General features: G+C 45.6%; 2 protein-coding genes across 6 annotated transcripts in view; one reads left to right on the top strand and one right to left on the bottom strand.

The window, feature by feature from the left end:
* NCK2 (NCK adaptor protein 2) overlaps positions 1-12,999 on the bottom strand; it is a 149,804-nt gene that overhangs the window by 109,675 nt on the left and 27,130 nt on the right. The window lies entirely within an intron of this gene.
* The window catches only part of LOC118147454 (uncharacterized), a 39,713-nt gene continuing 33,850 nt past the window's right edge, over positions 7,137-12,999 (top strand). The window contains exon 1 of the mRNA XM_078348355.1: positions 7,137-7,379. Coding sequence (XP_078204481.1) covers positions 7,137-7,379 — 243 coding nt within the window. The remainder of the gene's footprint in view (positions 7,380-12,999) is intronic.

Below are 12,999 nucleotides of genomic sequence, written 5' to 3'. Positions count from 1 at the left end.
CTGTAGTCTCAGCATTTTGGGGAGGCTGAGGTGGGCCGGTTACTTGAGCCCAAGAGGTAGAGGCTGCAGTGAGCAGAGATGAAGCCACTGTACTCCAGCCTGCGTGACAGAGGGAGATCTTGTCTCAAAAAAGAAACGAAAAGAAAGAAAGAACACAGCCAGTGCCTTCCTGGATGAAACTGAATTTCATCACTGTCAATGCCACCCTTGGTTGAGGCGAGCTGGGTGCCACAGAAGGCACCCTCAGCTGGGCGGCAGGTCTTGCTGCTTACTCAGTGACCTGCAAAGGCAATGGTACTCTGTCTTCTGCAGAGAAAGACGTGTTTCATTTTCTCCTGCAAATTCCAAATATATCCACATTTCTGATTGCTACAAGGCGCACTATAAAGGGAGAAATGAGACAAGTCCCACTTTCTGGGAAGAAATGCCCTTGCTTCCAGTACAAAACCCCCTCTGCTGGGAAGCACACTGACATCACTCAGGAACAGGCTACCCGTCTTGAAAAGAGTGGAGGTCATCATTTTTCACCTATTAGAGAAAAAAACATAATCTGAATATACTTACATAGGGCTATTACTCAAAATATTTACAGGGTTTCTTCATGCTAAAGGTATTTTATGAGGCTCAGAGGAACAAGGTGGATAAAACATACCATTATTACCCACGAATGGCCGCCCTCCTAGTAACTTGCACCCACGGTGGTAAATACCACCTCAGTGGTGTATGAAGTTTCCCACAAACAGGTGAAGATTAAGAGCTAAGGCCGGCTCCGACAGGCAATGCTGCATCAAGCTATTTTTACCCTAAATAAAAGCCATGTTCCACCCAGGCTTCACGGCGCTACCCCAGAACACGGGCACAATTTAATAACTCCTTCTGAGGAAGGGTGGGGGAAAGTCTCTAGTGACAAGCTAAGAGGCTCCCCAAGGGAAGGGTTGGGGTGGGGGCCCACCCAAGCTCTAGCAAGGCTACAAACAGCATGCAGAACATTCCACTGCCATGACTTTCCAGCTTCAAAAGATTACATATCATCTTCAAAAGAATTCAAAGTTCAGTTCGCGTTCTCAGCTACTTCGGCAGAAAGCAAAGCAGAGCTGCAGAAAAAGTTCAACCACCTCCCAGGACTCTGGCCGTCCGCTCCTCTTATTCCTAAGGCAGCTTCCCCCTCTATCTTGTTCCATAGTCAGATCCCAGGTATCCTAAAAGGGCCTGGCCTTAAGGCCTACCTGTTGCAAAGGACAGTCGACTGACTTGGCTGCAAATAGGGTTTGTTACAACGCTGGAAATAAAGGCAAGGCTCCCGCCCTCCTCACCAAGCCGGTGAGCACAAGTGTCTGGAGTAACTGTCCCCTACGCCTTTCATTTGGCAGTGTTGGGGACAGTAAGTGAGTACCAGTCACTGGAAGCCAGCTCTGAGAGGATGTGCTGTGGCCGTCAGAGCTGAGCACAAGCCTAACAGCCTTTGCAACCTCCTCTTCTCCCCAACATCCATTTCATCTTACAGGCAGCTGCAGCCCATTCTGCCAAATGATTTCAACGGGCTGGATCCTCCCGCTCTCAGAAATAATCAGGTTCTATCATTTGACATTGTATGAGGAGAGCTAAATTGAAAACAAAACTGCTCTAACAAAGTAAAAAGTACTAAAATCAGATACTGTCTATGCGTGGAGTTCAAGAGTAAGATGATGAAAACAAGACATTTCACAGAGCCAGCATTCCTCAAGTGAGATTTTGTGTACAATCTAAAGTAACTTTAATACCTAAGAAAAGAGTTTCATTATACAGACTGTTTCTTCCCAAATCCTCATGGAGCCATTAACCCAACCCATAGACACCTGCCGTGGAGGAAATGGAACTAGTTTTAGGGAGATTTTTGGTGGCAGAGAGAGAAGGCAGGTCACTAATCCCCTTGGGCCGGCGGAAGCCATCGGCAGGAGGTGCCTGATAATCCATCCATCTAGATGAGAAGGAAGGGCCACGATGAATCCCTGGGCCTGGCCACTCCCCTGTCCATAGCCAGACCTGGAGGGTTGTCCTTACTCCTGATAAAGAGAGGGGAGAAAGATGATTGGAGACAGGCTCCCACTCTCCTGGAAGCCCGAAAGCAACTTCCCACAGTCATAGCAAGAACATAGTGAGGAAGGAATGAAACTCAAACCCAATTTTTCAGATAATAAAACTGATGCACAAAGATCTTTGCCAGCTCAAAGTCACACTATGGCAATGGCAGGCCATGATTCATGCCAGCAAACCAGACCTTTACTGCTAGGCTGTACTGGCTTCCGGGAATGAGTGCAGAAGTATTAAGAAACAGATATACATGGACAAGGCCAAGAAGGGTCACTAGTTGTGGCTGGCGGAATCCTGAAGGCTTCAAAGGGGAGACAGCTTTTAGTCAAGTCTTGCAGTGGGGGAAGAGGTGAGTGGTAGAGGTGGAGGTCAAGATGGGAGAAAGCTGCCCCTGCGTCAGCAACAGCATCTGCAAAGGCACAGAGGTATAAAAAATGCACAACACCCTTGGGAATACCTAGGGTAATCGTGTTCATAAAATTCACAAGGGTTGAATGGTAGAAGGTGAAGCAAAAATCAGATTTTAAAGGTGTTTTGACAACAAGGAGGTGCCTCCAGGAAACGGGGAGCTAAATTAGATCTGAATCTCAGAAAGCCAACTCAGTAGCAATGGAACAGGTGGGTGAGAGGGAGAAAAGTTTGGAAGGAAGAAGACAGGAAGACCATGACCAGGTGAGAGACAAAATCCAGATTTGGGCAATGAGAAGAGAGGGTCAGTCACTCAAGGATGAGCGACTGTCTTAGTCTGTTTGGCTGGCTATGACAAAATACCACAGATTGGTGGCTTATAAACAGAGGAAGTTATTTCCAACACTTCTGGAGTGTGGAAGGCCAAGATCTAGGTACCAGGAAATTCAGTGTCTGGTAAGGGCCTCCTTCCTGGTTCCTACATGGCAGCTTCTCGGCATCCTCATGTGCTGAAGGGGCAAGGGGGCCCTCTGGAGCATCTTCTATAAGGACATGAATCCCATTTGCAAGCACTTCCCTCTTAATCACCTCCCAAAGGCCCCACCTCCAAATACTATCACCTTGGGGGTTAGGATCTCAACATATGAGGGACACATTCAGACCACATCAGTGACCATGGGCTCTGATTTGTGACTGATGTTTCAGCATAATTACAAACAGCACCCCTCTCATCTCTATAGTGCCCAGGTGTAGATGACAAAAATGTGGTTATCACTTTATTCAAGGTCTATTTGAATGTGATGAAAGACATGAGAAGCAGAATTTGAGAATGAACATTAGATTAACCCAGATATCAAATGAAAATTAGAGAAAGAGAGAGAGATCTTTAGATAAATAGATATATAAACCATATTATGGAAATAAATGTGACAGACATCTAAATATTTATTACTATCAGGCCCCAACTTAATCTAGATGCTGAGAAGCAATGGTTTTATTACTTGAAATTTTGTTTTAAAAACTTTCCAAATATTCTACAATAAATATTTATTATTCTTGATTAATCTTGCAATCAGAAATTTTAAAACAAAGGAAGTCTGCTTCATTTCTAGTGTGTCCAAAATATGCTCGGTTAAAATAAAGCCATTGAATAAGGTAAAGGTGAAACTGGAAAAATGGAAATTAGAGTAGCTTATGAAAAGAGTAGAATTGAATTGAATTTTAATTAAATTAAACAGGAGGTCTTGAAAATTAGCTGAGCTGTGAAGTATGTGGACACGTACATGCTATCCTGTGAGGGAGAGGGTGAAGGGGGTCTCATATCTTGGCTGTTTTCCCTATATCAGTTCTTCCTTCCTATAGCTAAGGGAATTCATCCATCATACAGAACATGGAGACTCTACAAAGCGAAATTTCTGCTAGGGAATTACTATATATACGTATGTGAGTATGTGTTTTAAATCATGGTCTGACCAAGAGGCTCAATTCAAAAGCTGCATTATTAGTATAATAAAATCAATGCTCTTTCTTCCCCTCCTCTACCTGCATACGTCCTATGGGTGGAGAACAAGCTCTCTCTTCCGTCTGCCCACAAAGCCAAGTGTAAAGCACAAAGAATGGGCAGTCCTTTTCAGGTCTCCAGCCAGGAGGCTGCACCCAGCTCCAGGAAGCCAAGTTCAGCTGGACACAGCCACCTACCACTTGATAGGTGGCGAACAGATGCAGCCACATTCAGACAGATTGAAGCTTTATAGAACAGTCACATGGCAATCAACTTAAAGTATCCCCTTTAATTAATATAAAAAGATTAAAATCCCCAAGGTTGGGTATTTTCTATCTTCTTCAGGAATGATTTTAATAACCACATTTTATGATGGAGTCTCACCCTGTTGCCCAGGCTGGAGTGCAGTGGCATGATCTCGGCTCACTGTAACCTGTCTCCCAAGTTCAAGCAATTCTCATGCCTTAGCCTCCAAAGTAGCTGGGACTACTGGCATGCACCACCACACCCCGCTAATATTTGTATTTTTAGTTGAGACAGGGTTTCACCATGTTGGCGAGGCTGATCACAAAATCCTGACCTCAAGTAATCCACCTGCCTCAGCCTCCCAAATTGCTGGGATTACAGGTGCGAACCTCTGTGCCCAGCCTTATGAATTATTCTCGATTATTTCTCAGTTTTAATATTTAAATATTGAATTTCCAAGTGTAAAATATATATTCTTAAAGCATATTCTTAAAGCTCTTTTAAAAAATAACCATTATCTCACTTAGCCAGGTATAGTGGCATGTGCCTATAGTCCTAACTACTTGAGAGGCTGAGGCAGGAGGATCACTGGAACCCAGACGTTTGAGGCTGCAGCAAGCTATGCTCACACTGCTGCACTCCAACCTGGGCAAGAGAGTGCGACACTGTCTCTCTCTAAAAAAATAATAATAATAAATGAAAGAAAATAAAAATTACCATTCTCTCAACTGACATACATAACCAGTACAGTATCAAGGGCATAACCTTCCAGTCTAAGGAGAAATGTGCAGAAACTCCAGCTGATAGGGGGCACCTTTGATTCACACAGGCACCAGCATTCTGCATTACTCTGTGAGAGTTCAGTCTGCAGGCAAATCCCCACAGAGGGGCTGCCCAGAACCAAGGGCTTCCTCCCTCTGCCATCACCACTTTTCCCTTGTCACCATGTACACGGTCATAAGGGCAGGTGTGTTCTTATATACCACTACCCCCCATGCCACAGACAATGGTCAACAGATGTGGTCAGAGTGGGCAGCTAAAGAAACTAGGCCAAAGCAGCTCTTTTCTGAAGGCATTACACAGAATAGATCCCAAAGGCTCCAGCCTCTGTGGGAGACACATGCCTCCAGGATGCTGGCAAAGGTCACTACCACAGGCAATGGGATAGGGACAGCCAGTCTGTAATGTACAGAGCGACAGAGCTAAAAGGCAGGGGGTTTTCTAGGTCCCCAATCCCCCTCCATGCCCTGGACCCAGTCCCACAGGCCTGCCAACATCTCCTTCACAAGACACTTTGTCCTCAGCCCAAATTTCTCTCACTTCATAGAGCTCAGTGGGGTTTCTGTTACTGCTACTGTAGCAGCTCTTCCGAGCACAGCTGAAGAAGGCGAGGAGACAAGGCAGGTGCAAACAAGGGAACCAGGAGAGACTCACAAAGTCCAGGTCTCGAACAAAAGAACTTGCCACCACAAGAAGACAGGCAGAGGCTGAATGGCTAGGTGAAACCAAGGAGCTGCTGCTAGAATCCTGTGAGCTGTCACCCCAAAGCCGATCCTCTCATCAATACAAGCACAGAACTGCAAAGGGAGCTCAGTGTTTTCAAGATGCACATGTATGTTTCCTGCTTGACAGGAGCAAACAGTTCCTACCAGGGCTTCAAGTGGTCTGCCCCTCCATCTACCACATACGCACCAGAGAACCACGGTGTCCTCGTGGCTCTACACACAGGACCTTGATGGGAATTGTGCACATCGGTGTTCACAGATGATTACCTGGAGAACAGCTGCAACTGAGTCATTTATAGTGATTCCCACTGGCCAAGGCAGGTCCTTTTAAACTTTTCATTTGTTTTATGTTTTTCCATTTTAGTGTGTGGGTATAAGCTGCATGATTAGCAAATTATCAATACCCCGTTTCCATTGATCCATAGAGAAAATGCCCAGCACTTAGCACTCTCCACCCATGCCATGCCAGGTAGTGAGCACTGGGTCATTTCATTCCACCCACAGTCTCAGGAGTCTGTATGCCAGATGTGGCCTCCTGGTGTCAGGACTGCCGCAACCCTCATCTGTACCTGAAAGCCACACTTGTCAGCTGGATTCTGGTTAAGTTCTGTCAAAGACAGGACCAGGTGCAACATTAAAAGGCAGGAGGAAGGGCAAGGTGCTGCCCCCTGAAACCCCCCTGCTCGTGGCTATGGGGACAGCAGGTTCCTGCAGCAGCTGCAAGAGTAGAAGGTTCCAGCTGCATCAGTGGAGTGCCCAGTAACAGCTGTGGGGTCACAGGCTCAGGATTCCTGCTCGGTGCCAGCAGCAGTGGGGAGTGCCTGCTCTTGGGCTCTGGGAACTCTCAAGTCCTCACTTTGTCCTTCAGACCTAGGGACGGCAGCAGCTTTCTTAGTCTCCGATCTCTAGTGAAGATGCCTTTGGCTGCCCAGCCCTTCACACTTTTGTGAAGCCGCTCCCCATACTAGATTCTACCTATATGAAACTTCTAGGAGGTTTCCATTTACTGAGAGGGAAGAGCTCCAAGGGGTCAAGAAGAATCCCAAGACCAGAGTAGAGAAATGATTATCTGAAAACTGAGGTCAGCAGTAGTAACTCCCAGAAAGAAACCACAGGGCTATGGTACCCTCAATTAGTCACCTGTGGTCCAACTGCTAAAGATCCCTGGAGTGGAGAGCCCAGGGCCTGGAGCCCAGAGCCTGAAGCCTGAACCAAGCTCAGCCTTGTACTGAGATGGCTGAGCTAAAACCAGCCAGGCGAGCTGGAGGAGGAAGGTAGCTTGCTAGCTGGCATCATCTGCTCACCAGCTAACCCTAAAAGAAAATCCACAAGTTCCTTTTTCTGGTCATGCTCAAAATGTCATAAAGATCCCCTGCCAGGGCAGGGGACAGCCCAAGGCAGTCAGTATGCAGCAGCCCTCCACGAGTGGGTGGGCCAGCAGATGGCATGGTACAGGAAGCAGCCCCCAACCACAGCTGGGTGACTACACACCCTGGAGAGCGGCCACCGTGCCCCAGTCAAACGGGTCCACCTGTCAAATGCATGGTGATAGGGGTTCTGAGCTCCCTCCCCCAAAACTGTATGGCTGCTTCCAGAAGACGTTGAAATGTGAAGATATATGGAGTACTTACAGAAACAAAAGGCAAAAGGTAAGAAACTGAGTGTGTTATAGAAAAATCCAGAATGTATGGTTTCAATAGGACAGAAGTGGGGGTGTCCCTGCCCAAGACACTGTAGCAATGTACAGGAAGTGGGAGCAAATGGCAGGGTAGAGCACTGGGATTCCCAGGTGAGGTCCTCAGCCAGGCATGGCCTGCTCCACACCCACTGACATGCTCCAGGCCACACCAAATTGGGGAAAACCAAAATACAATGAGTACATTTTTTTCCAAATTATTTCCCAGGTGGAAGTCATTACCTCCCTAAGCCACTGGTGTTCAACCATTATCCCTTGCACTGTTTTCTTTGTTGGTGGTGATGCTTTGTTTTGGTTTTGGTAACCACAAAAATCAAAGAGGAACTTTTTGATGACCAGCTATTCCAAGTTTCTCATTTGCAGATGAGAAAATCATGAACCTGATTAGCACACAAAGACACAAATTCACGTTAGAAGAATCCAAGTGACTCAAGGTAGCTCCCAAGCTACCCGGGAGGTGTGATGCTCCCAGTGATGCCTGGCTGGCTGAGGGCAGAAGGGACAAACAAACAAACAAAAAGGAAGCTAATTTTCAAATAGTTGTAATTAGTTGATTATTCTTCACCTGGAAGGCTGCATGAAACAGACAGCTTTTGCTTGTCTACAGCAGAAGCTATTTAAGGTATAAAATCATAAATAACATTTAAAACCCAAAAGGAGGTAAGAAAGAATATATCAAAGTGCTACAATGACAACTGAAAAGAACCAGCAAGTCAGAGGAAAAAGAATTACGTTTGAACAAAATCGATGTGAAGTTAAATTTTAAAAACTACATTTTTATTAAAAATAATGATCCATCTACCTGGAATTTGAATCATCTAAGAGGGAGCCCAGAGACAGTGGAAGGGAGTGAAGCTACTGATCTCCAGTGACTTCTCCAGAGCGGAGAACTACTGATGTCCACGGACAGGTACCCCCCACAGGAGTCAGGATACTTACATTTTGAAATTTCCCATTATAAAAAATTAAAAATCCACATAGAAACAGGCAAATTCTCATTGATTAGGCAGCCATATGCCACACACAGCACGAATTGCTTACAACATGACTGGCATGTAAAAACCACCCTTCAACAAATACACTGCATTAATGCTTTTTTCAAAACTAAAGTTAAGCTAACATCAGATGACAAGGGACTCAGACACCATGGTGTTACTTAATTTCTACATGAATCCATCTGGTAATTATTATTATATCATTGCAGAGACAGGGTCTTGCTAAATAGCCCAGGCTGGACTCAAACTCCTGGCCTCAAATGATCCTCTTGCGCTGACAGGCATAAGCCACCGCACCTGGACTGGTAATGGTTTTAGAAAGCAGTTTTTCATTGTACATCTATATAACTCATTAAGCCACATTTCTTTAAACATATAACTAAAAAAGTGGCTTTTAGATGACATAAAGTACTCAGTGTCCAATGAATGCGTCATAAGTTGCAAAATAAATGTGAGTTAAAATTGAGTGTACTAGTGGAACACAGATGTTTGTCATGCTCAGGCCCAAGGCAACTTGACATCTCCCCTCCCCACCGCAGGAGGATGACACCGATAGCCAGGACTGGAGTTAACTGTGTGCCTTCCCCAGCCACATGACCAGTCCTGCAGTGGACACCTGCCCAAATTGAGACAATCAAATCTGGCTCTGGGACCCAGGTACATCTCTCCAGGGATTCAGCAACACCAAGGCACAAGAGGTCCATTCACAGGAAGGGCCACCAGATTCTGACCAATACGTCAATTTTATTTTTGCTAACACAGAAAATACTGAATATCTGCCAGGCCAAACAGACCATCATAACAAAGCCAAGCTAACACTGGCTACAAGGACTCAGCTACTGTGAGGACTTACGTACCTAAAACATCCATCACTAAGATAGCTGGAGGCTGGGCACGATGGCTCATATCTGTAATCCCAACACTTTGGGAGGCCAAGGTGGGCGGATCACTTGAGGTCAGGAGTTCAAGACCAGCCTAGCCACCATGGTGAAATCCTGTCTCCACTAAAAATACAAAAATTAGCTGGGCGTGGTGGCACATGCCTGTAATCTCAGCTACTTGGGAGGCTGAGGCAGGAGAATCACTTGAACCTAGATGGCAGAGGTTGCAGTGAGCCAAGATCGCACCACTACACTCCAGCCTGGGCAAAAGAACAAGTCTCCATCCCCAACTCCCCCCAGAAAACTTTGAAAAACCCACATCTTCCACATGAGGACTTCTAGATGCACATTCCATTTTGGTACCTCTGACATCATTCTGATAAATGGAGGCTTTTGTCTTGTTTAAGGCAAATGAAATCAATTAAAGAAAAGACTGCTGGAGTACCCAAAAGACTGCATAAGAGCAAAAGACAATAGTCTACACCACTGCAGTCTGCCAGACACAGGCTCCCAGGAGCAGGAACTCAGGTGCACTTTTCCACCACAGGATCACCAGGGCTGAAACAGTGCCTGGCTCAGATGAGGCGCTCAAATAGTTGTAGAGTGGGTGACTGCTGCTTCAACTTTTCCAAAGAAAAAATATCCATATACCAGGATGCTCTAGCATTTAAGTCATGAACCATTATGTGTCAAAGGGCCACTCTGGTATTAGGTGCTGACAGAGGACAGGGAAGGGTGACGGAAGACACTAAGTATGAAGCACAGATGACAGACACCATGGGGTCTTTCTACTGATACTGAAGTTACCTCCCCTGCAGGTTCCAGGTGCCATGGCGATGGCCCTGAGCTGAGCATGTGGGAAACCAGGAGGCATTCCAGGGCTGAAAACCAGCATGAGCAAAGGTGCATGGACTAATGGAGGCTGGCACATGGACCAGACGGCGAGAAGACAGGTCTGCCTGAAGCAGGTGGCTGGAAAGCAGAGGGACAAGGGGACTAAGCCAGTGTTAGAGGATCTGAAAAACAACTGCAATTGCCGATATTGGTTTGTTAAAGAAAAATGTCCTTGGCATTCACTCATGGACAAAAATATGAGTGATGACCAGATCATGGGTGGCTCATGCCTGTAATTCCAGCACTCTGGAAGACTGAGGCAGGTAGATGGCTTGAGGCCAGGAGTTTCAGACCAGCCTGGACAACACAGTGAGGGCCCATCTCTACAGAAAAAGAAAAATAATTAGCTGAGTGGAGTGGCATACACCTGTAGTCCCAGCTACTGAGGAGAGGCAGAGGCAGGAGGATTGATTGAATCCAGGAATTCAAGGCTTTAGTGAGCCATGATCACACCACTACACTCCAGCCTGGGCGACAAAGCAAGAACATCTCCCACCCCACCAAAAAAAGTAGACACATGGGATGATGTGGGAGGTGGCCAGGAACACACTGTGAAGGAAGGACCAGGAGACCCAGATGCAGGGCAAGGACAGGGAGGACTCAGCCTCCCCGATGAAAGGAAGCTGCACTCACTATGAAAATAGGAGGGGAGAAGAAGCCAATTCCAGAAAGAAGAGTTTTGGGAAAAAAACTCTAGGAGGTCACTAATACCTCTGGGCTTCAGAGCAGAATGTTGTTTTCACTGACTTCTTCCCATGTCTTCCACAATAATGACCGTATGCTAAGCCAACAGTGACAGGCAAGTCCTGGCTCACTGTTTAACCCAGCATCAGTAACATGCGGCTGACCCCAGTGCTGGAGAGGGAGGAGGACCAGAGACCTGGCCGCTTCTGGGGAAGTGATTCTGTGAGGCTAGATCAGCTATCTAAAACGCAGACACCGAGGGGGCTAAAGTGAAACCCAGGGCTGTGCCCACATTCCCTGGGAACAAAGAAAGGATCATTTTCCTTTTTCTAGGTTCTTATCCTGACCAAATACAGGCAAATGGGAAGGATGATGAGTGTTGTTTACTCCATGGGCAGAAGGTTCTCCTTTGGGAATAAATAAGCAAGCTGAGTGTTAGAGCAGAGCCTTATGAAAGTTAAAAATCAACACTCTAAATAAATCCACAATTCTCAAAGTCCGGGCCAAAGAGATCAAGAGTTCCCAGGAGGCCCCAAGAGGCTGTTGGGAAGACACCAGTGGCAACTGCTAACGCCACATTCTCAGCCTCTGCAAACGCTACCCCCTCTGCCATCCTTCAGACACTGCCCTCGGCTGGGCCAGGACCCGCGGTTTTACAGGCAGGGCGCAACTCACAAGCTGAGTTCTCAAAGACCTCAGAGCTGAGGAGTTCCTGGACACTTCCACGACAATACCCAATTTGGAAGGGTGGCTCGGAGGGAGTGGAAAATTAGGCCCTGGAATGGCCCTGAAAGAGAGGAAGTCAGTCTGAGGAAGCTACTGGGAACAGCTGTGGAGAAAAATATAGATCTGAGTGACGGCCAGGTCTCACAAAGGAACGGCAGCTTTCAACCGAGGGTTTTTACTTCAGACAGAAGAAAACAATGGTTAGAAAAAGCTGCCAGTAGCGACAACTCAGGTACATGCTTTTTCTAGAAAGGTTTATGAACTCAAAGCAAACCTCAATAGTCTCTATTTGAGAAACATCAGCTTTAAAAAAACTGCCTTCTAGTGATAAGAACATTACTTTCTACCTAAATGATATCATTAGAAACAATGGGAAACTTCTTAAAATATTTGTCTAAATTAGGTATATCTTTTTTTTTTTTTTAATTGAGAGAGAGTTTCACTTTTGTTGCCCAGGCTGCAGTGCAACGGCCTGATCTCAGCTCACTGCAACCTCCACCTCCCAGGTTCGGGAGATTCTCTTGCTTCAGCCTCCCAACTAGCCGGGATTACTGGTGCCTGCCACCACACCCGGCTAATTTTTATATTTTTAGTACAGACAGGGTTTCAACATGTTTGCCAGGCTGGTCTCAAATGACCTCATGTGATCCACCTGCCTCGGCCTCCCAAAGTGCTGGGATTACAGACGTGAGCCACCATGCCCAGCCCTCGTGTTTTTTTGTTTGTTTGTTTTTAACTAGAAAGTCAGAACAAAAAATGTGAAAGGGAATAGAAATAGTGATATTAACATCAAGATTGTCCAGAACAGAAGATTGAAATGATAACTGCCAAACTGCTTAACGCAATATAGTTTACTATCCAAAATGATTTCCTTGATCTGAAGTATTTTAAAAGGCTAGAAATACATTTTCGGAAGTATTCTTTTTCTTGACCTGTTAAAGTTAAGATCTTTAAGTTTAAAATAATGAAAAATAATTCAGAGTCCTAAATATCAATGTCCACATCCTAGGCAATATAGCCTTCTGTGAGTCACATGAGAATCAAATTCGAGTCACTGACCTGATCATTTGACGGATCGATGGTCTGTTTCTAGAGCATATCTATGTCCCCTAAAAATGACAGCTATTCTATAGCCTTCTACTTCTAAGAAAATGATTTTAAATATGATTGGTTATGTAAACACATATTCACATACGCACACACACAACCATAAGTTTCAGGCCTCCTTAGTTATAAGAAAAGCAATGTACTTTTTATCAGGACACATGAATCTACCTCTCAGAAAGATCAAAGCCAGATGCAAACACCATCCTTTAAAAAGATTTCAGCATTAGATAGAGCCACTAAGTCTACCACTAACTGGAGTCATACTGCAATGGAAATCTCAATCATG

Source organism: Callithrix jacchus, chromosome 14 (assembly GCF_049354715.1).
Source record: "Callithrix jacchus isolate 240 chromosome 14, calJac240_pri, whole genome shotgun sequence".
Classification (NCBI taxonomy): domain Eukaryota; kingdom Metazoa; phylum Chordata; class Mammalia; order Primates; family Cebidae; genus Callithrix; species Callithrix jacchus.
The sequence above is the reverse complement of the archived record's forward strand: the minus strand, read 5'-3'. Positions and strand labels throughout refer to the sequence as shown.